Source organism: Equus quagga, chromosome 14 (assembly GCF_021613505.1).
Source record: "Equus quagga isolate Etosha38 chromosome 14, UCLA_HA_Equagga_1.0, whole genome shotgun sequence".
Lineage (NCBI taxonomy): Eukaryota > Metazoa > Chordata > Mammalia > Perissodactyla > Equidae > Equus > Equus quagga.
The window spans coordinates 58,872,016-58,896,562 of NC_060280.1; the positions used below are offsets into that span (position 1 = coordinate 58,872,016).

General features: G+C 39.6%; 1 protein-coding gene across 3 annotated transcripts in view; it reads left to right on the plus strand.

The window, feature by feature from the left end:
- Positions 1-307: 307 nt before the first annotated feature.
- The window catches only part of ZC3H12C (zinc finger CCCH-type containing 12C), a 68,007-nt gene continuing 43,767 nt past the window's right edge, over positions 308-24,547 (plus strand). Inside the window, exon 1 of one of the 3 annotated variants that reach the window (XM_046637998.1) lies at positions 308-363. Coding sequence is in view for 2 of the 3 variants with exons in the window: in XM_046637996.1 (XP_046493952.1) it covers positions 587-610 (24 nt within the window). In the remaining variant the exon portion in view is untranslated. Of the gene's footprint in view, positions 611-747; positions 821-24,547 lie in introns of those variants that run through there. The other 2 variants (XM_046637996.1, XM_046637997.1) reach the window with 2 other exon arrangements.

Genomic DNA, 24,547 nt, shown 5'->3' on the forward strand with positions numbered 1-24,547 from the left:
TCCAGGGCAGGGCTGGGGCAGCGCGGGGTCGGGGGGAGGTCGGGACCCCCGGGCTGGGCCCGAGGAGGGAATGGGCGCGAGGGGAGGAGGCGCGGGAACCTGGGCAGCCCGAGCGGCCGGGTCGAGCCCGACAGGTTCCAGCAGCTCCCCTCACCCCTCTCCACGCCTCCCGGGTTTTCCCCTTGGCTCGGGGTTTCCTGTTTCAGTTCTCGGTGATCTCCAGCAGCAGGTGCTGGTTTGCCAACCTCGGCTTCAGAGGAGGCGAAGGAGGAGAAGGGAAGAGGGAAAGGGAGGAGGACGCGGCGGCGGCGGCGGCGGCGGCTGCGGGCGGCCGAGCAGCGAGGCGGCGGGCGGCCGAGCCAGGTTCGCTCTCGTCCGCGGAGCTGCGGCGCGGGCGGCGGGCGGGGCCCAGGGCCCGGGCCGCCTGAGCCGGGGCCCGGCGTGTGGCCGGCCGTCCGGCCGGGCGACATGGGGGAGCCTCCCGCTCGTCCCGCGCCCTAGCGGCGGCCGCGGCGGCCCAGGGCGGAGGCGACAGGCGGCCGCCCGCCGGAGGGTCGGGGCTGCCCGGCTTCCAGGGCATGTTGTGATGGCTGCTGAGAAGAGGCTGCAAGTAGGTTGAGCAAGAGCTCCGGCTGCGCGCGCTGCGGGCAGTGAGTTGTGCAAGACGGGGGAGGGGGCGCGGGCCGCGGACGCGGGGAGGGGGCGCGCGGGCGGGCGCGGCTCAGCGCGGGGAGGGCCGAGGTGGCCGCTGGCGCTGCGGGCCCCGACGCCGGCTAGCCGCTGCCTCGCGGGCTCGGCCATGCGGAGTAGCGGCCCCCAGGTTTGTCCCTCGGGAAGGGGCGGGGGGCCGACAGCGGCGAGAGTGGCCCTGAGGGAGCCGGGCGAGGGCAGGGCCGCGAGCCAGGAGGCCGCGCCCGAGCGCCGGGCGGAGGGCCCGGGGCTGGGGTGGCCGCGCCGGGTGATCTTCGGACCCGGAGGTCGAGTCACTGAGCTCCTGCGGCTCCAGGACTCGGGTGAGGCCGAGCGGAAAGCCCAGCGCATCCTCGCCGCGGGCAGAGCCGTGGCCGCCGGGATCTCGGGCAGAGGAGGCCGGTCGCCCGGGTCCCGCGGCCTAGGGCACCGGTCCACTCCCGCCCGCCTCGGGGCACTGCTGCCGAACATGGAGGCGAGCTCGGGCGCCCCGGATGGAAACGGCCCCACAGCCCTGCGCCGGCGGCTCAGACCCGCGCGCGCTCGTGGGGTGAGGCATCCTCCGACATCTCGGATCCAGCCCCAGCCATTAGCGTTTCTCATCCATCCCTCCATCCGAACCGCCGCCAGCCCCAGGCCGGCCCTAACGAAAACCCCTCACCCAGCCTCCTCGCCCCTCCTGCGCGCCTCACCCCTCCGTCTGCAGCCGAATTCCCATTTCCACCCTGCGTTCATTTCAGCTGGGCTGCTTCGCATTTTGAACTCCCTACAAAGAGGTGTCAAAATATAACTTGGAGAAATGAATCCCGCTTTTCTTCCCTAAACTGTCTCATCCTTCACCCCCCTTTAAGTCCTTAAAATACAGTCTTAGCTTCCAAGTACTGATTACTCCAGCTGGATTTCTTGCCATTTGGGTAAGCATGAACAATCCGGGTTTGTGCTCTGTGTTTTGTGATAAAGAGATGAAATACTAATCCAGATTTAGGGAAAGTTTTCCTATTGGTCGCAAGACTGTGTTGGAGTATCCCCAGGCCCGTGAGGCGCCTATTGATTCAGATTTTTTTTTTCTTACCATCTTAGAATAGATGCAGATATACTTGGGGCTAAGTACTGTATATTTAGAAATTTGGGAGAGTTCTTCATTTATTTCCCTATTTAGTTTTTCCAATGCATATTATAGACGGAAAACAGTGGATATGCGTCAAACATATTTTTTAGACTTTCCAAGAACCACAAGAAGTGTGTTATATTTTCTTTAAGTCTTAAACTATTTAAGGTTTAATGGGTGTGACTTCCATTTATTTGATCACTTACCTATACAACTAATTTTAGTAGCAATTTCTTAATTTTAGTTTTATCTGATGTTTGGATATAAAGACAGCATCACCAAATATTTGTAAAATTATTTTATTGTGCTAACCCCAGGTCAATGCCTATTTCAGACTGGCCTCTCTATTCACCTGTTTTCTTCCAATTTGGCATTCTTATTTTAAATTTCCTAAATCTCACATCTTTATGTGAAGGTAACTTCAACATATCAGAATGGTCTAGTAACTATTTGTGTATCTGTAACTCAAAATGTTTGGTTGAGCATTTTTACTTAATTTAAGAATGGATTTTACTTTCAAAGTCAGTCACAATTCTACCTCTGTTATCTGGTCATCACAAAAGTACTTAAACATTATAAGCAAAGTAAAATGAACTTTCAAACAAAACAACAAAAAAGCAGCCAGTGTTTTTTAACCTGCAATTATTAATGAAAGTCTAATGAGACTGTTTTAATTATAATGGAAAATATTAAAGAATAGGAAACAGAAACTTGGAATGTTTGTATGCTGATAGGAGTTTTTATTAGTCATTTCCTTTTTCTACATTTTTGTTTTAATTACCAGACTAATAAAAATATCCTATGTTATGTTAATAGCTCCTTTGGAGCTATGTTTTCATGGATTGCATCTGCCAAATTGGACCCCAAGGAAATTATATTTTTAAAATATTTTTCTCATTCTCAACTGGGTTACCTTGTCTTCATTCTAGCAGACCACAATGGTTTCTACATTAATTTTAATTACTATAACAGATGTAAAAGTGTTGCTATCATTTTAGAGCTTTTTATAACCATTTTTATACCCTTTTATATCATTTTATACTCTTTATTATTTTTCGTTGTTTTGGTACATAAATTCAGAAGAATTCTACTTTCATGCTAATTTGATTGCAGTTTTAAAGAAACAAACATGAGATATTATGTAGATTTTTTTATTCTTTTAGTGTTAGAATTTAGGATTGTGAACTAATCTGTAGTTACTGGTTTTTTGAGACTAGTAATGTTCTGTTCCCTTGGCAAATGATTATTTAGTATCAATCTAGGTGCTATGTGAGGCCCTTGACTTCTGAAAGGAGAGAGATTATGAACAGATAGAGCATAATGCTAGATGGAATATGCTAAGTACCAGGAGTGAAGAAGTAAGAGATTCAAGTACTGGGGAGGGCTGCATGCCAGGGCTTAAAGGTAGGATTCAAGTAGGTAGAACTTGGTGGGAGTCATTTCCAAATGAACACTGTGAGTCAAGGGATGGTGGCAGGAAAGCAAGGAGTGGGGTGGTTGGCCCAGTGTGTCTGGAGCATCTTGCAGCAGAAGATAAGAGTAGTGGGTGGTTGGGGCCGGCCCGGTGGCGCAGCGGTTAGGTTCGCACGTTCCGCTTCTCGGCGGTCCGGGGTTCGCTGGTTCGGATCCCGGGTGCGGACATGGCACTGCTTGGCAGCCATGCTGTGGTAGGCGTCCCACGTATAAACTAGAGGAAGATGGGCACGGATGTTAGCTCAGAGCCAGGCTTCCTCAGCAAAAAGAGGAGGACTGGCAGTAGTTAGCTGAGGGCTAATCTTCCTCCAAAAAAAAAAAAAAAAAAAGAGTAGTGGGTGGTTAAGGGTTAAGGTGCCAAAGACAGTTTCAGAGTATAGTTTTTTATTGGAAAGAGAAATATTAAGTAAGAAAGAAGGTCTGTGAACAACAAAAATTTATTAAATCAGGATTCCAAATTTAAACCTAAAATACTGAGATTCTAAGGTTGATCTCAAATCTACCAAATGTTCTAAAAAATCTCGTGTTTTAAGTGCTGATATGCCTCCTAGACCTACAGCATATAAAATCTCATGCCTTTAAAAAGCTAAACTTTTAAGATTCAGCAAAAAACATTTTATAATCATTGCTACTGTTTCACTAGTAACAGTTCAAGGAAATGATGAATAATTGAGAATGTGATTTTTAAAAAAATCTGTCTCATCCTAGAATATATCTCCAATACCTTGGTCATTCAGTATGATTTTTTTTAAAAAAACCAACTTTATAGGATTATTGAACTAGTTAAATGAGATAGCGTATGAAAAGTACACACTGGCTGGCACACAGTAAATTTTGGATCTGATGACATAAAGATAACTTATAGATCTGTGATGTGGCAATATCAGTTCTCTATCTTTGCTTTGGCTTTTATGGCTAACATAATAATACCTATTATATATTGTACTCGGGTGTGCCAGACACCATGCTAATCATGGTTTTTATCTTTGTTTTGTAGATAAGGAAACTGAAACACAGACAGTTTAAAAAACTTGCCCAAAGTCACACAGCTAGTAAGTTGCAGAAGAGAGTTTGAACCCAGACAGTCTGACTTTATAACCCATGCCCTAACACTGGGCAGTTCTGCCTCTGTGATTCTGTTTTCAGTTTGTTCTCCAAAGTGTGTCATTGTGTGTGTGTTCATATGTCGACACACATCGTCTGAAAATTAAGAGATGCATGACAGTTAGCCGGAATGAAAGATTTTCTGCAAAGTACTCCAGTGACAAGAGAACACGCAAATCCTGTCTGGCCAGATAGGTTGAAGGCGAGGACCAAGTCCCTTCGGCAGGTTGCTTCCGTCCATAGGAAGGCAAATCCAAAGACAATTTCAGTCCGGCATGGCAGGTGTTTTAACAGCAGTGTAGTCCACCAAAAGGAGTGCTTTTTGGCAAAAATCTCAAAGCTTTTTTTATGAGTAGTGGTTTTTATTGATTTTTACAACTCTTATCTCTGACTCTAGAAATGTAATGTACTTATGGTGAAAAACTTACAGAAGATAGAGAGGTATAAAGAATTTTAAAAACGTGTAATCCTATGACCGAGAGAACTAACAACATTATGATGAATTTCTAACTTTTGTCTGCATTGACAGGATTGTCTTACTTTCTTAAAATAGAGAGTAATCACCCATAAAGCACAGGATACTTGGTTTTACGTCACAACACTGACAGTACTTCTTGTGCCTAGTGGACTAGCCTAAAGCAAAACCCATAAGCAGATGTGTGAACATTCAAAGCGTTCTGCCCTTAAGTATCAACTCTCTAAGGGTGGATGGGGAACAAGCAGAAAATCCCGACGTCCTCCTGCTTGCCTGGGACATTTTCCCCTATCCTGCCTCACCTGTTGCCTGGCCCACACCTCCTTGTTCAGGCCTCAGCCTAGATCTCACTTGGTTTACGCCGTTTTGTAGTTTAAGACTGATAACAGTAGGTAGTGCTCACTGTGCCAAGCTTTGTTCAGAGTGCTCTCCATGTATTCATGCGTTTAGTACTTACTGCACTCCTGTGAAGAAGTATTTCAATACTCTTTTTTTTTCTGATGAGAAAACCAAACCACGGTGTGGTTAAATAACTTGCTGGAGATCTCACAGTTAATAATGGTAGAACGGGTTCCAACGTAGGCTAAGTCCTTGTTTTAACCAAATATTAAGGTCTCTGTAACCTAATGCGTGTTAATAAATTTGTCTGTCGTTGTGAGGTTTCAACAATATAATGGAATTCTCTCTCTTGGGAGTTTGGTTCTAAAAAGATACTATATCCCTTCCTTGTCTAATTGGAATTATACTGTTTATAGAGCTTTGTATCCCACCTTCCCATCCCCATTTAACATATACTAAGGATTTTCTCATAACTTTAAAAATATTTCAAACATTCTCTTCCTAAGAACGTCATTTTATTTAATCATTTTCCTATTTGTTAGACATTTTTTCCCAATATTTTAATATAATAATGCTTTAATAGAACATCCCAGTAAAAAATTTCTTTCTGCATCTGTGTTCTTAGGATGGATTCCTAGAAGTAATGATCAAAGAGAATAAACTTTAAGGTTTTTGATGGCAACAAGCTTTCCAGGAAAGTTGTATTGATATGTCTGCCCATTAGCAAAAAGTGAGAGCGCTGGTTTCATCCCACGTTTGAATGCACTACTAACTTTCAGATTTTTCGACAGTTTTTTAGGTGACTGTTAAACTCTAATTTTAATTCTGACTTTTTTATCTACTTATATTTTAAATTATTAAAGTAGTACAAGTTGGTTAAGAAAAAGCCAAGAGACAATTTACGCCACCTGGAATCTCCTTATGCAGAAACAACTTCCATAGATATGTTGATAAATACTCTTCCTGATTTCTTATTCCTGTAGTTATACTTTACAGAATTTTTCTTTGGATTTTTAAGTAAAAACACAAGCATTTCTGAATCCCCCAGCTTCAGGCAAATTTCCTTACTCTCCTGTGTTTTCAAAATGCGCCTATTCCTCCATAACACCTGCATATTTGGTGATAGTTAACTGTTTCTTCTTTATTTCTTTTCTGCTTTCTGTGTGTCTCCTCTTCATCTACAAAGCAGAGAAAATACTACCTACAGTAGATTTGTCATAAGGATTAGCTGATAATACAAAATGTTGGTAACAGTACCTTATACCGTGCCTAGGATTTTTTTCTTCATAGCCTTTAAGCTTCCTGAGGGCAAGGACGCTGGTCTACATTGGTTTATCTCGAGTCTTGTACAGCATTTGGCACATAGTAGACACTTCATGGATGTATTTTTATTATTAAAGTTCATATAGTACTTTAAATGAATCTGCTGGTGTGGTTGGGATGGACAAAAGCCAGTAGATAGTTAAGAGATGGTCACAATAATCAGCACAGAGCAAACAACACAATTGGTACCCATACTTTCTTTCTTTCTTTCTTTTTTTTGGAGAGGAAGATTGGCTCTGGGCTAACATCTGTTGCCAGTCTTCGTCTATGTTATGTGGGATGCCACCACAATGTGGCTTGACGAGTGGTGCTAAGTCTACACCCAGGATCCGAACCTGTGAACCCCAGCCACCAAAGTGGAGCATGCAAACTTACCCACTGTACCACCAGGCCGGCCCTGGTGCCCACACATTTTTAAATTAACTTAGAGTGTATGATGTGGTTTCTTGAGGGGCCCTACATATTTGCCCCATAAGAAGATAATTAACCTTATCTACACCACTTAGCAGGAGAAGGAGATTTTAAAAGTATATTTTCTAAAAATTTAGTCTGTAGAGTCTTCAAGAGCAAAAATTTTAACTATTTTAAATGGAAGACTTTGTACACCTGATTATATTTTTCCACCTTCAAATATTATGTAGCCTATAATTTCACTTATTATGGAATATAATAACTGACATTTATTGGGTACTAACTGTATGCCGGGCACAGTATTAAGCACTTTACTTACATTATCTAATTTAGTTTTACAGCAATTCTGTAAGGTTTACACTGTTGTTTTGCCTATCTTCCAGGTGATGGAACTGCTGCCTAGAGATGAAAAGTAACTTGCCCAAGGTTATCAAGATTTCTGATTTATCCTAAACTAAATAACAATAATCTTATGCTCTTTTTTTGACCTTTAGATGGCGGTGGCAGCAGGACTCAATGACTTCGATCAGTGACTTTTGGTCTTTTCTTCTTGATGTTAGCTGTTCCTTGCTGACATTCTCACTCCCTCCCCCTAATTTGCAGCAGATCTCTGCTGTGGACTGTGAAACTGAACGACAACAGCTAGAGTTCTGTCTAAAATAAAAGTATTTAGGCAGTGGGGTTAAAGGCGTATAGGAGGCTCAGATAGTCTGGGGTGGAGAACTGAAAGATTGCACTTTATGCAGAGCAGATGGGGTCTCTGAAGTCAGCTAGACCTGGATTTGAACCCGGCTCTGCCCCTTGCTGGCTGGGACCCTTGGCAAGACTCTCAGTTCCTCTTTGATTTCTCATCCATCCAACACTATGTACTTTGCAGAGTTGTTTTTACTGACCGAAGATAATGCGTGTGAAAGTGCCGGGCACAGAGAAGGCTCTCAGTAGTATTATGAAATGATTTAGCAGTATCCATTGATTCGATTGTACAGAGATTTTATTTATTTGTTTTGTTTTTGTGTCTACTTATTCACTGGCTCCTGATTGTGTTCTGAGTAATTGGGATTACCAGATAAAAAATTTCTATAAAACCAGGTTTACTGTCACTGCTTTTAATTTGTCAGTTTATATTTAAGATTGTTCAAACGGCTTTCAAATCTGTTGCCTCGTGTCTTTTAGGGTGAAGCTAAAATTAGTTTTTGTTCTTTGTTCTTAGTCATCTGTACTCATTTCCTATTCAAAATTACGTGGGCTTAAATTTATCCTTATTCTGTTACTTAGTCTGTTTCAAATCTTGGCTTTTACTTTATAATTTATTTGTATTATTTTGTACACTTAGAGGGACAGTTCCCCGTGTAATTGAGGCTGCCTCCCCATTGTTGACTTAGACATTTTCTGGTTTATCTTTAAGTTATCATTTTCTGTGCTGGCCTCACTGAGTTGGTGATCTTATGTATTAGATACTTTCTGGAATTTTGCTGTAATTTTAAATGATTAGTACAGACCTACAATGCTTAAAATGTGTAATAAATTATGTATTTTGATAAAGTAGATATATTTCTGGTTTTCCTAAGATAGAAAAAATGCCTTAAGTAATGTAAAAATCATGGGTGTAAAGTATGTTAAAATTAGCAATATCATGCCTAGGAAAAACTAGTTTTAAATAGGGGCAGTGTTTTCTAAGTTGCATTTCTACTATTTTGACTACTTCAGTTTATCTTTCAAAATCGAATTTTGAGTTTAATATTTTAACATATTCATTTGATCATGTTTTTACAATACAGAAGACATCTAAAGTGACAGTGAAAGTCATCTATAATTCTCACCTAAAGATAACTTAAAGTTTTGGTTATCAGTGTTTTCATTGGCTAAAATCTTTTAGCCAATATAAACACATCCTGTAAAAAATTTGTATGCATATGTAGTTTTGTTTCTTGCTGTTCATTCAGTATATCATGTTTGCCTGTGTCATTAAATAACCTTTTAAAAGATTATTTTTATTGGCTGAATGGCATTCCACATACTCAAGTAGTGCAATTTAATCCAGTTCATATTGTTGAGTATTTAGAGTGTGACCCGTTGTGTTTTTATTGTTGCAAACAACAGTGTGTAAATATTCATGTATGTAGATCTTTGTACACATCAATGAATATATTTTCAACAGATTCCTAGATATGATCATGCAAACTGCCCTCTAGAAAAGTTGCACCAATTTATATTCTTATCAGCAGTGCATGAATATCCATTTCCCGCACTCATCCACACTTGCCTGCATAGCTTGTCTTGTTAATTTGATAGACAAGAACGCAGAGTACTGTTAAGAAGCTCAGTCTGTAGAGTCTAAGAGACTGAATTTGACTTCCTGTTCTGACACCTACTGGCTATGTGATCTGGGGCAAATTTCTTATAATTTCACTAAGCTTCAGTTTCTTTGTCTGTAAAATTGTGATGATAGTACCTATTATCATGGTAATATGTAATATCATAGTTGTGGAGAGTAAGTGATGATGAATATTGAAGCATAAGTCCTTGAGAGATGTTAGCTATCACTACTTGCTATGAATGCGATTTCCCCTCATTATATTTTATACTTGGTATTATATTTTATACCTGGTAGTAGCTGGCATAAAGGAAAGTAATTCATTTTTAAATAACCATCTAGCTACCTTACTGAACTCTTATGTGCTGTTAGTTAAATTGTAGGACTTAGTTCCAACACTTTTTCATTTGAGTCTTTTGATTTCCAGGATATGTAATAGTAACCCAATAATAATATCAATTTTTTTTCAGTCTTTCAATTCTACTTCTTTTTTTCTTGTCTTATTGCATTGGTTGAAGTCAGAGGACAGTGTTGATTAATAGTAGGCATTTGGGATTATTTCTGATTTTAATGGGGCTTCCTCTCTGGTATTTCACTTCTTAAATGCCGATGGCTGTTGTCTTCTGACACAGGTGTCCCCTCTTATGTACACATATTCCTGCAAATATCTATGAAAGTTAAATGTCAGAAACTTGAAAACAGACTTATGTATTATGGGAGGACTCCCTTAAATTATTAAATCCCTAAGTGTCTTTTAGGCACATCATCAAAAATATAGTTTCAGCATTTGACTCGTGTTCTTTTCTTTTTTAATTGAACATACAGTCAGTAAGTTTAAGGCTTAAATTTCAGAAAAGCTGAAATTTTACTGCTTTCAATCCACTTAATGATTCTGTCCTTGTCTCAGTGATATAAACTTTGAGACCTACTCTTCTTTTCACTACTGTCCACTGTTACATATTTATAAAATATTAGTAAAAGTAAATGAATCAGTTTTGCCCCCTGGAATAAAACCCTTTATCCAGATGAAGTTTTAGCATCAGGGTCCCAGTCCCCTCCTTATGCAGCCTCTTAGGCTTCTTTCAGAGCACTGTTTGAAAACCGCTGCCCCCCAAAAAAGATTCAGCTAATTTACAAATATCCAGAATGACAGTACTACTGAAACTGAAGTTTTGAGGCTAGCAGGAAAACCACCTTGTGATATCATGAGGTTTTTATTAAATTGTGTTTGTGCTGAAGTCCTAATTTAGCATGTTTAACAAAATGATTTAAGTATAGAAACATACTACATGAAAGTATGGTATTCACAAATCTAGGTAGTGTCTTTCTATCATTAGCTTACTGAAATTTTGGTCCTGGAGTCTACTTTTTTCTATGGTCTTCCATCCTTCCAATACTATATTTTTAAATAGCATCCACATGCTAAGTACCAGATTTATGTCTCCAATCCTGACATTTTTTACCCAGCTGTCTTGGGACAGCTTCACTTGGATAGCTATTGGTATCTGAAATAAAAATTATCTAAAACAGAATTTTTCTCCTTCTACGTCTGTTCCTTTCCATGTCTTCCCCACTTCAGTAAGTGCCACTACCTTCTTCTCAGCTGCTCAAACTGAAAATCTAGAAGTTCTTGGTTTCTCATGTCCCTCTCTCATCTTCCACACCCAATCCAGTGCAAGAGCTTCTTATCAATACATGTAATGAATTGATTTAACAACGTTGTTCAATATTAGAAAAATCTATTATCATAGAATAAAATCTACCCAGTTAATGTGTGTAATTATAATTTGAATATACTACATAATTTACCTTTTTTATAGTTAGAACTTTTGTGTGTAGTATAAGTAAGATTATACATATATTTGGTTAGCTTTGGTGCTATCTTTGTTGGGTTTTGTCATCAGAATTATGGTAGCCTCATAAACCAGTTGAGATGCTTTCCCTTTTCTTCAGTGCCCTAGAATAATCTAAGTAACATAGGAGTTGCTGGATGCTTTGAGGTTTTGCTGCAATATACCCATAGAACCTATAGGTAGAGCATCCTTTGTCAGGAGTGGAATAGAGGGTATAAATCTTTAACAGAGTTTTTATTTTTTAAATGGTTATTCACACTTGCAACCTTTTCTTAAGTCAGCTTTGATTATGGATTCTTAATTTATTGGCATAAAGAATTTATTGGCAAAGAATCCCTCCCATTGAACATTACATTATAACGTTACATATTTGTAGAGTTCCTGACCTCTTGGTCACATATTTAGGTTATTCACTCATTCATTTATTCACTCATCATTTAGAACCAGCTCTCCATTTTATTAACCAGTTCTACTTTGTTTCTTTTTTGATTCCTAGTTTGTTTATTTCTACTTTGAATTTTATTCCTTTGTCCACCTTAATTTTGGTTTGTTTGCTCATTTTAATCTTTCCGATTTAAATGTTTCATTTTTTTAATTTCTTGTTTTATTATTGAATACATTTACACATTGATTTTTCTTTGAGTATCAGTTTGGCCACATCCCATAGGTTATAATTTTATTGTCATCCATTTCTAAATGACCTTAATTTTGTTTTTTATTTGTCTTTAACTACAGAGTTATTTGGAAGAGTTTTAATGTACAGATACTGCATTTTTAAAATTGGTTTTGGGCTATCTGCTGCTAAATTTTCACTTTTATGTATATCAGAGTATATTTCCATTCTCTAGGTTTGAGTTTTTCCTAAGTGCCTTGAAAAAGTTGCTTTAGCGCAAATGTCTGTCTCTGTCTCAATTTTGAAGTCAGGCAGCCCATAGTGAATTCTTATGTGAGCTCTTGAGATAAGGGCCATTGTGATTGCTGCTATTGTTTAAATACCTCTGTACACTACAGTTGTGCCATCATCATCATTTAAGGCCTGTGGAGAGGAGAAGTAGATCTAATGGTTTGGATTGTCAGGGCTTTTTGTCATCTTTGTGTAAGGATAGGATGGTGTAGCTTTCAAAATAAGCTGATTTCCCTATTTGTTTTAAAAGTATTTGAGTTCCTTGAACAGGGATTCTCTGCTTGTGGATCTCCATACCTCTTGGCCCTGGGGTGCGCCCTTCTGTGTGTTTTCCAGGATTTCCTGGGGGTTGGAAGCTGAGCCAGCAGCTGTGGTTTCTCCATGGCCCTGACCATGCTCTTTACCAGTTTACCGTGTTTCAGTGAGCATCTTTGAATACTCCCCACTCTCACCCCCAAAATTAGAAAGCTTTGCAAATAAAAATTAACTCTTCTTTCCTGACCTGTTTATGGGTGGGATGAATAAACTGGCCAAGAGGAATATCAGAATTATAGAAATTACTCCACATTCCTGAAAATGGAGAGTGGGGGCAATTCTAGTGATTCCTGTAACTAAGAAAATTAACAAATTACTTTTTTTTGAAGAAAATCAAAATGCTTCAAATCACTGCCCTTTGATTTCCCATTAAGTTCCCTGCTTTTCAGTGTGCTTTCAAGTCTTCTGATTACATTAAAGAGAGAGCCTGTGATTGGTCCTAACAGCTTTAAATCCTCCCTTTTGAATAAGAATGTCAGCAGGGAACAAGAGGCAGCTAGCCTTTGAATCGTATCCTGATCCACAAATTAGAAAGGTTTTCTGTACTGAGAGACTAGATTAAAGGTAGTATATGTTTAAAGTATGATTTTTGAAAAAGCATCAGGAATCAGCTTATAAGAAACAGTTTCACAAAATTTATTTTGTGAGTTTGGTTGAGGTAGGAGATTTTACTGCTGGCCCGGGTGGCTGGGAAGCCTGTGCCAGGTTGGCAGCTGCACCTTAGCTTCACGACCATCCCATGCTGTGATGGCACCTGAGTGAAGACGTGGCAGGTGGAGAAAGCACTTTGGAACTCCTGAGTGACAGCCAGAAGCCAGAGTGCCAGGTTGGCAAGTGTGCTCCCAGGTGCTGAGTCTTGGGCCCAAGCATTCCTCAAAATAGCAGGTAGATCATAAATGTTTATTTCCCACTTTGAACGCAAATGAGTGCTTAAGTTTTATGTGCATTTTAATAGATTGGGTTCTTATTTGCTGATAAACAACTAATATAAGCTGGACGGTTCAGCATGGATTTACATTTCATCAAAATCCTGAAATAATTTTCTTCTCATTGTATGATAGCTTCTTACTCAACATTTTATGTTATCTCATAAAAAGATAATCAGAATTAGGAGATAAAATGGTCAGTTACTTATTTTAGAAATACTGGTTCTGAAGACTGATTAATTTTTTTAATTGCCAAAAATTTGCTTCCCAAAAAGGAGCTTTTTGTTTGCCAAACCCAATGGGTTAAGAAACTCTCGCAAGGGCCGGCCCCGTGGCCGAGTGGTTAAGTTCGCGGGACCCACAACTAAGAATATACAACTATGTACCGGGGGGCTTTGGGGAGACAAAGGAAAAAATAAAATCTTTAAAAAAAAATCACTTAAAAAAGGAAAAAAGAAACTCTTGCAAGAGTGAGAAATGGGGTAAGCTGATGTTATCCTCCCTGCACCCTCTTCTATCCATGCACGTAGTAGTAGTAACATACACAGCCCCGGAGGAGGAAAGGTGCAGGGAGAAGGAAGGAGGTCCAGAGAGCAGGAGTATGCTAAGATTCTTATATCTAACAGTCTTTCGTCTTTTTTTTTTTTTTTTTTTTTGCTGAGGAAGATTGGCACTGAGCTAACATCTGTGCCAACCTTCCTCCATTTTTTGTATGTGGGTTGCCGCCACAGCGTGGCCACTGACAAGTGGTGTAGGTCTGCACATGGGGACAAAACCAGGGCTGCTGAAGCAGAGCACACTGAAGTTAACCACTAGGCCACAGGGCCGGCCCCGTCAATCTTTTTGTCTTCACAGTCATTTGGTTTAACAAGCTATCCTTATAATATCCATTGCACTTATGCTCCTTCCTCACGAATCCTTCACACTGAATGTTTAGTAATTGCTTTAATCATGTAAGCATCCCAGTACCCTCACTGATCTTTCTTTTGGAGTTTTGATTTTTGGTGAGAGATAGAGAGGAAGGGGCAAGTAGGATGGGAGTATTCAGACTGCCCCACGGCAGCATTAAGCCTCTAGATATCTTGAGAATCAGTAAAGAAGACTGAAGATGTGTTAGTAAAGGAGGCAGAAGAGTAGCAAAAATGAAGCTCTTGCTCCTGAGGACTGGCTGTTCCTGCCAGAGGTCCTTCTCCTCATCTTTCACTCTGCACCCTGGTCATCCTGGCCCGCTGGGTCTTGCGGAGGCCAGGAAGGGCTGCAGAGCTGAGGGTACAGGCTGGTCAGTTTTAACAGAATTACAGGATAAAGGAGAACCAACATTTGCCCAACCGAACCAAGTCTGTGGTTTTCCCACTTCACTGCTCATCCTTCTTTCTTTCCTCTAAGTTATTGTTTTCTTGTTATTCTCATTCATTCATACACAGATATGCATACCTTTTTTCTCTCCTGCCCCACTGAATCCATTTTCCTAGTTTAAAGTTCTTAAAATAAAGAAAAGAAAAAGAACTTATCCTTCCCTACCACCCCCCAAAATATCTTTCTATGTCTTATTCCTTTCCTGCCAAACTTACTAAAAGAGTACATATGCTATCATCTCTTCTTCAGTACATGCTTACTTCCCAACTGGAGTTTTTAACCTACGCTCTGTGGTTCCCTAAAGGGTCCATGCATAGAATCTGCGCATTCTGTGATGTTGGTTGGGAAAAAATGTACATCTTTATATTCATATCCTCTAACTGAAATTTAGCATTTCCCTCAATTATGCATCTAAGCCACAAACCTAATGTTAAAAACAGTATATATGACTTTATCACCCAAAGAAATCATAAATATTGCCCTGTCACAGTTGAAGTAAATAGTTAAATATTTTCACTTTTAACTACTTCAGAATTATGGTAGTTATTAGCTCTGCTGGTACATCTTTTTATTTCACTCTGTTAATAAACAGGCATCTATTTCACTGTATCACAGTTTTTACATACTTTGATGACTGTGTTTTAATATAATTGGCTTCTTTGTGATGCAATGTATGTTTTTATTTTATGCATTTAAAAGCATTATTTTGACAAGAGGTCTGTAGACTTCATTAGACTGAGAACGGGACCTGGGGCACAAAACCTTGGTGAAGAGCAGCCACCTGTTCCTTCCGCTCTCGTCATCTCACGGCAGTAGCTCCTTCCGTGGCCACTAATAGCCTTTACCCAATACGCTCTTCTTAGTCGTTCTGCAGTGTACTTGTATCATTTGATGTCATCAGTTTTCTTTTTATTATTCCTTCCTGTTTTGTCTTTAGTATCAAATCCTCACTGGACCCATTGGCTTTATCTTAAAAAACTTTTCATATTTGTTTCTCTTTTTTTCTGCATAAGCTTAAACACCAGTCACCTGCTGCTTGGACTGTTATAATACCTTCCGAACTTATCTTCCTTGAGTTTCTTGCCCTCTCAAAATTAATACAGTTTGAGTGATCATCCTAAAATGTAGTTAGAAACACGTCATTCACATTTTCAGAAACCTTCAGTGGTTCTGCATTATCTTTCTAAAATGTGGATAGAAATAGCCATTCCCTTTTTCAGAAACCTTTAGTAGTTTCCCAGTGCCAAAGCTAAAACTCTAGTAAGGCATTCAAGACTTTCCAAGAACTAGCCACATCCTGACTTTCTAACCTCTTTTACAGCAATATTAACCACACAGTATTCTGTATATTTTATCATCTCTCACATCTCTGCACCTTTGATCCTCTTGTTCTCTGGGCAAAAAAATCCTTTTTTTCCCTACTTTGCCCCACTCCCCATTTTACTCCTGCCACACACATAGACCATAGTATATACAAGAATGTGTCATTGCCATCAGCTTATATATCACCTCTCAGAACCTTCTCAAATCTGAGCCAATGTCTTTGTCTCTTGTACCCTATGATATATCTCTACTAACAACATTAATTTTGACATACTCTGTATTGTGTAGATGTTCATTTATCTGATTTCCCTAGTAAAATTTTATAATTCCTTAGGTTTGCCGCTGTATTCCTGTTTGTACCCTCTCTCATCTTCTTCACTTAGCTTTATCCCTTTCTCATCATAGGCATTCAGACAAATGTTTCTTGAGTGAATATATGAATTCATTCAATACTGGCTTAACCCCTCATTTAGTTTGATTGTGTAATCATGGACCATGCTGCCATCTTCCTGCCTTTCATCAGAGTATTACTTTTAAAATGTATTAGTTGTACACGATTTTAAAATAAAATTTCATCAGCTAGCTAACATCTATAAGAATGCCCTGAGAACAAAGGTAGTCTATATTTAATGATTTAAACTATCGATAAAATAAATTCCTCAGTCATAGAAATCTTTTTTTCTAAAGATTTTCTTAAGTAACAGTTGTTTAAGGGAGAAAATTATGGCTTTAATTTTTCAATACTTAATAACTTATAGATGGTAGGAGAAAGCTAACTGAAGAGTATAGCAGTTTCTTACTTTAGGAAAATTGTCGCTAGAAATTAAAATGTTAATGCAGTTATATTATGAGAGAGGTGGGAGGGGATGGCTGCTCTTTGTCTGCAGCCATTTATTTTAAAATAATATTTCACAATCCACCATTTTTTTATTATTATTTTTTAAGGTATGCCTTTTTTGCTGAGGAAGAGTAGCCCTAAGTTAACATCTGTTGTCAATCTTCCTCAGTTTTTTTTCCCTCCCCAAAGCCCCACTGCATAGTTGTATATCCTAGATATCTTAGTTGCAAGTCACTCTAGTTCTTCTGCCGGGATGCCGCCACAGGATGACTTGATGAGTGGTGTGTAGGTCTGCACCCAGGATCCGAACCTGTGAACCCTGGGCTGCCAAAGCAGAGCACACGAACTTAACCACTCGGCCACAGGGCTGGCCCCCACCATTTGTATTATTAAACTGAAGAAATGCTTTCTCATTTTCTACAAGAAAATCTTTGCTTACTTTCAGGTGCCTATTATATTTTCTTCTACTTATACTTGCATTTTCTTCCTTGTCCCTTCACTCCTACCCACTATCAAATCAATGTATTTCTTCTAAATCACTGGTTCCCAATCATTTTTATACTCATGTTCCTTACTCAGCTGTCTAACATTATCTTCTAATTATCCTCACCAGCCAAAGTATTCCTTGACCTTAGATCTTCCGTAGTTTTTTCTTACCAAAAAAAGATAGATATTGTTTGGCTTTTTCCAAACTAAATGGTATTCTTCTTTCCCTCTGAGAAACATTTTTCTAAATTATTTTATTTATTTAACAAAATCCATATGGTAAGATCAGGAACAAAGGCATAGCATAGGGCATTTGAACTCCAAATCATTTGATTTCTTGGTTCCGTAAACATGTGGTGAGAAGAGCTAGCGGGACAAAGTTGTAGCCTTTGCCTGCATAACATTCTTTCCTGTCTGCTAATGAAGAGAGAACTTTTAGAATTATATTAATGAACACATAAAATAATGAAAATCAGGTTTTCTATTTTTTTGTACTGCAATTTCACTTTTAGTATAAATTTTTTAAAGATAACACTTCACGTTTACTCTGCATCAAGCACTGTTCTAAGTGATCATGTGTGTTAACTTGTTTTTACTTTTTCTAACAACCGTATGCTGTTGGTGTTTTTATCCCCGTTTCATAGTTGAAGAAACTGAGAGAGCAGTTAAGTAGCTTGTCCAGGTTTCTTGGTTAGTTTTTGGGAGAGGACACGGTATGGTGTTGGTTCTTATATCCATAAATTATAAGATCTCCCTGTAGCTCGTCTTCTTTTCCGTGGACCCCGTGCTGGAGTAAACTCTCGGCTGGGATTTATAGTAAGGGTTCAGGAACACGTTTCAGAATACCAGTAAATCAGGTCTCTAGAAATAGTGGTGCTGTCTAGGAACCCGTGGCCCCATCTAGTCTAGCTCCCTTTGGAACACTGGACAGTTGGTTTGTCACTGAGAAAAAGTTTGGATGGAAAACCATATCCCTTTGCTAATGTCAGCAAAAGAGTGGTAATCAAATGTGGCAAAGCAAGTAAGTGAAAGAAAATGACAAGCCAGCCATATGATTATTGATATAAAAATTCTTAGGGAAATATCAGTATACATAATCTTCCCAAAATGTAATGATGTTTCTGTATTAAGCAATCTCATACTATAATTCACAATATTAGTAAGTCAAAGGAAAAAAAATTATGTGGTCATTTTAATGTAATCCACATTCCTGATTTTTTCCCTAAATCTTTCATATAGGAGGAAAACATATTTCTGTAAATGATTTTTTAAAGGCTGTATATAGTGTGGTGTATATATGTATATAAACATGTAATTACGTACAGCTAACACTTATTGAGTGCTCACTACGTGCCTGGCACTGTTTCAAATATTTTATATTTACCAGCTCATTAAATTTCAAAACAACCATATTATATCTTTTTTTTTTTTTTACAGTTAAGGAAAGTAAAGCATGGGGAGGCAAATTTGCCCAAGGTGAGGTATATATTTGTTGGTGTACAACCTTACCAGAAGAATGATTAACAATAAAACACTGGAGGCATTCCCATTAATATCAGGAACAACACAAAATAACCATTGTTATTTAATATTACAGTGTAATTAGACAAAAGTATGGGGTAAGAAATATAAATATTGGTAAGGAAGAGGCAATCTGATAATTTTATATTATTGTATATCACTGGAAAACCCCAGAGCCTCAGGGAAACACTCATAGAAACAGGAAGAGTTCGCTGAGATACCTGCTTCACTCAAGTTTTATGTACAAGGATAAGAATAATTTTTTAGACACCAACAATAACTAGTCAGAAATTATAATAGAAGGAAAAACCTCCATTCACAGCAGCAAGAACAAAAGCAAAATATTTTTTAAGTGTTTTTTTTTTTTGAGGAAGATTGTCCCTGAGCTAACATCTGTGCCCATCTTCCTCTATTTTATATGTGGGATGCCGCCACAGCATGGCTTGATAAGCATTCTGTAGGTCCATGCCTGGGATCTGAACCTGCGAATCCATCTCTCTGAAGCAGAGTGCACGAAGTTAATCATTACACCACTGGGCTGGACCCCTAAAAGCAAAATGTTTTAAGACAAGATTAATAAGAAATTTCTAAGTCCTCTGTAAAGAAATCTAAGGAACTGTATTGAAAGAGAAAATTTCAGTAAATTGTTCTGGATTAAACAATTTAATAGAATAAATCAGCAGTGCTTTTTATGCAAGTATTACTGCAGCAGTCTCCATCAGACTCCCAACAGCTTTTTTGGTTAAAACTTGTCAAAACAATTTTAAAGTATCTGGAAGCATGTGCATGCAAAAATAGGATAAAAATATGAAAATGAGGAAGAAAATCTAATGATAGAAGACTTGCACATGCAGGGCACCCAATATATTATGAATCTACAGTTCTTAGTATGTGGTACAGGCACAGAAATAGAAAAAGATCAATGGAACACAGTCAGAAGTGTGGAAGTAAGCCCAAGTTTATAAATTAGTATAAAATAGGTCATATTGCTTCCTCTGCTCAAAACCCTCCAAAGGTTTCCCATCTCAGAATAAAAGCCAGGTCCTTATTGTGACCCGCAACCTTGCTGCTCAAAGTAGGGTCCATGGGTCAACAGCATCAGCTGTGAGCTTGTTAAAGTGCCGAATCTCAGGCCCCATGCCAGACTTCCTGAGTCAGAATCTCTTCAAGATCCTCATATGATTTAAATGCTGTGAAGGGTTTGAGAAGCATTGCCCTTCAGAGCTCTACGTGACCTGGCTTCCCTTGACCTAACCTTTCTGACCTTATCTTCTGACTTGCTTGCTTGCCCTTGCTCACTTGCCATCAGTCATACTGTCCGCCTTGCCGTTCCAGGAACACACCCTCGTCTCAGGGCTTTGTACTCAATCCACCATCCTCCAGTTATACATTTCCTTTCACTTCATTTAGGTATCTGCACAAACATCACCTTACCAGAGAAGCCCTCCTTGATTCCAAGTTTCTTTATAGCATTTACCATCACCAACATGTCTGTTTGTTTGTTTGTTTTAAAGATTTTATTTTTTTCCTTTTTCTCCCCAAAGCCCCCCGGTACATAGTTGTGTATTCTTCGTTGTGGGTCCTACTAGTTGTGGCATGTGGGACGCTGCCTCAGCGTGGTCTGATATCAGAGCAGTGCCATGTCCGCGCCCAGGATTCGAACTAACGAAATACTGGGCCGCCTACAGCGGAGCGCGCAAACTTAACCACTCGGCCACGGGGCCAGCCCCTGTTTGTTTGTTTTTTGAGGAAGATTAGCCCTGAGCTAATTACTGCCAGTCCTCCTCTTATTGCTGAGGAAGACTGGCCCTGAGCTAATATCCGTGCCCATCTTCCTCTACTTTATACATGGGACACCTACCACAGCATGGTGTGCCAAGTGGTGCCGTGTCTGCACCTGGGATCCGAACCGGCGAACCCTGGTCCACTGAGAAGCGGAACATGTGCACTTAACCGCTGCGCCACAGGGCCGGCCCCACCAACATGTCTTTATTGTTTCTATGCTCTTTCTCTCCGCCCCACACTACACCGTAAACTTGGTGAGAGAAGGGGGCTTGCTTTATTCTTGCTGCATTCTCAGCTTCTGCCACCTAGGAGGTGCCCATTTGCTGAATGAAACTGATCTTAAAAGTTGCTGGTAAGATCTCTGAGAGTTCTGAAGAGAGGGAAAGATTACAGTCAGTTCTTGGTTTTCCTTGTAGTTATGTTCTGTAAAGTTGCTGTGAATACTGAATCATTGCTCCTAGAGGAAATACAGGATTGGGTTCCTGGGCACCTCTGGTCAAAACATTTTCAGTGACCAATCAATACGTAACCTTGTTGGACGTGTGTAGCTGTTTAAAGACACCTTATTTAATATATATTGTTGATTCATTAACGTTGAGCTCACGACCAACAGTACTATAACTCAAGCCTCAACAGAGCTTACTCAACACACGTATTTTCTCCATAAGGCACATCAGTCTTCTGGCACTTGGGAGCAATAGATAGCACTTCAGCACTAGGCTTGGGGGCCATTTATACAATTCACCAGCAAAAAGCACAAAAATGAAAAAACATAGCACTTAGTGATCCTTTGAGAGCTGAAACAAGAGGCAAAGTCTCACTTTGTTCAGCCTCGACTGGAATTTGCGCCTCTGGCAACTCAAGTATTTCGCTTCTGCACATGCACAGGTCCATGGAATGACTTTAAAGCACCCAGAGTATTAATTTTGGGGTTACAAATAAATTTTAGTGAGCAGGCAAATTTGCACATACAGAATCCGCGGATAATGAGGACCAACTGTACATCATTCTTTCAGTAAATATTTATTGCATTTGCACTATGTCTCATGCTCCCAGAATTATTCACCACTCAAACATTTATCAAGTCCTAGCCATATGCCCAGCCCTGTGTAAAACTTATATAATCCAAAGATGATTTTAACAGTGTTCCAGGAAAGATTTCATGGCAGAGTTGGGCTTTTAGCTGAATCTTCCATAGTAATGGTTAGGATTTCAACATGTGAAGCTGTAGAGAAAGGTGTTTTAGAAGAACTTTTACGTCAGTGTTCCTAAACTTGGCTACACATTAGAATCACCTGGCCTATGGCCAGGCTTCCTTCAGACGAAAAAAATAAACATCTCCAGGGATGGGATTCTGGCCTCGGGATATTTTAAATCCCCCCAGGTGATTCCAGTGTGCAACCAAACTGAGAGAACCACTGCTTTAAATGCTTGTGTTGGCTGCAGTCTGGGTTACGTGAAGGAAAGTAAAAAATCTGGAAAAGAGATTTTGGCCCAGATATTGAAATGCTATCATTTACTTAGCACATATTTATCAAGTGCCTCTTGAGTGCCAGGCGCTCTGCTGGTGCTAGACACGCAGCAGGAAAGGCACCCAAGAATCCCTGCCCTGTTAGAGGTTACGGCGAAGTGTGTTGGCAGCTGTTTAGGATGATTCATATTCTAGATTTAACTGATTATAGTATATGATGATTTGTATTTGGAAGGAATCTTGTCCTAAATGCGCAGAATTCTCAATGTCTAAATTATTACATCATCCTCTGATATGAATAGAGCTCTATAAAGAAAAATTTTGTTACAAACTTTTGTGCTAATTTCACTGAGCGTTTTCTAATAGAACCATTCATTTTGTTAGCCCTTCAATGTTTTTCAGTGTCTTTCACGCCAGGACAGTTGTCCAAAATCAGTAGTGTGCGGTAATTTAAAATCAGCAGTGTGAGGGCCGTGGGAAGTACTCACTCTAACATTTCATTTTCTCGTTTTATGAGTTTATATATGAGGAACTATTTTCTATCTTGATTGTTAATAAGAATTTACATTTAGATCAAACTTAGAATTAATAAGAACTTTTATTGGGTCATAGTTGCTTTGCAGTTCGTTTTGCATTATTTGCTGTATACCATGTTTTATTTTTTCCTGAGTTCCTTTACATTTAATGTACTATTGTGCTTTCTTCTAGACCGTTAGTAAGGACAGACGGACCTAATGGGAGAGCCCTCTTTTAATTCTATCTGATACAATTATTCTTTATAGCCTAGATCAGTCAGTTTCACTTTTTAGCAGTGCTTTTGGTCAAGCAGTTTTGAATTAGTTTTCTAAGTAGAATTATATAACACCTAGAGAACAAGACCTATACGCATCTTCAGCAGGTATGTGCAGCCTGAAGATACTGTGATTCGTTTAAATGAGCACACACCAGGTGGAAAGTGAGGAAAGTCACAGGAGGGGCACATAAAGGAGGAGGCATCAGAAGAAGAGATGAGCCGAGCTCTGACCGGGCTTGAATAATGATGTTGTAAATATCATCATTACTATAAGAGAGAAAGTGTCGTTTAACTGCCATCCACTTGTGTTATAATTCAGAGAATGTCTTACAAGACAATTTACAATTTTACATAAAATTACACACATTTGGTCAGCTTTCCTTCAGTTTCAATTATACTTAATATAACTGTTTTGTCAACATAGATGATATCACGTGCTTTCGACTTTTAAAGTCATATCCGTCCCTTTTTCCCTCATGAAATTTTCTCTCCCCTTCATCCTCACGCAGGCGGCTTTAGTCACCTATTACATCGGCATTTTGGATGTTATTTGTATTTCCTGAGCTTTTCTAAAATTCCTCGTTCCTTGAGTATTTACGAGTTTTATGGAAGTTGAAGATCATCTTTTTAAAGACTTGTTGAATGAATTTTTTTAAATACTAAATGGGAAGCTAATCCTTGAGAAATATCTGAAGTTTTAGGATATGGGTTATATTGTCATGTAAAATGACTGTAGAAAAGGGTTTTTGTTTTTAGATCACTGGGAAGAAATACTGTTTTTGTAGATTTATTTAGTATTTGTCTCTGAACCCTAAAGAGAATTGAGAGTTGTCTGCTCTTAGTGATATGGTACTGCAAGATTTTCATAATCAAATCGTAAGAATTTTGACTTTGAGGAGCATCATGTTCCTTCTTTTTTATAGAGTTTTTTCTTTCTTTTTTTAAAGCTTTATTCCTTCATATGTATTTTGAAAGTGGTCTGATCAGAGTTTAACTTATGTAAGTCTTTTTACCACCTTTTTTCCCCTTAATAGTTCTTTATAACAAAACTTTTTATTATTAAATATTGTTTAAAGAGCCTTTTTACTGCCTTAGTTTTGAACCAACTGAGAAACAGACAAAGGAGCCAGGCGGATGGACATCGAAATAGCAGCTCTTTTTTGATAGAAGTATTGCAGAACACGACTTAACGAGCACAGCGTATAGGGCTTGGTATCATTGAATACCCCAGTTAGAAAGCTTTGAGCACCCATTTCAGGCAGCGCTGGAGAGCAAAGCCACTTTGTGCTCTCTGTACCTGGGCAGACCCCAAAGAGAAATGCGCAGAGCAAGGGGCTGGACTTGGCCTACACGATTCCTCTTCCCAGACTTACCCATCAGAGGAGTCATCCTCAAGTGAGGAGGCAGAGGCCAGTGTGTTACTCCCAGAGATACCACTGTAGTTGGGAAGTTGAAGTCAGAGAAGGCAAAGACTGCAGGAAAACACCTCATGACACAGAGAGGCGTGAGCACCCTCAATCCCACAGCTGCCTGGAAGGTTGAAAGCGGCCCCAGTAGCAGAGCTGGGCTACAGGAACAATACGATTAGCTGAGACATCTTTTATAAGCTCACCTTGTCACAAAAGAGAAATAAAAGCCAGCAGGGGAGCATTTTGTTCATATGAATGCCTGCATTCAAATTGGCAGGAGCCTATTCATTACTGGTCATCTTTTTCACTCAGATGTCTCCTGGGCATCAG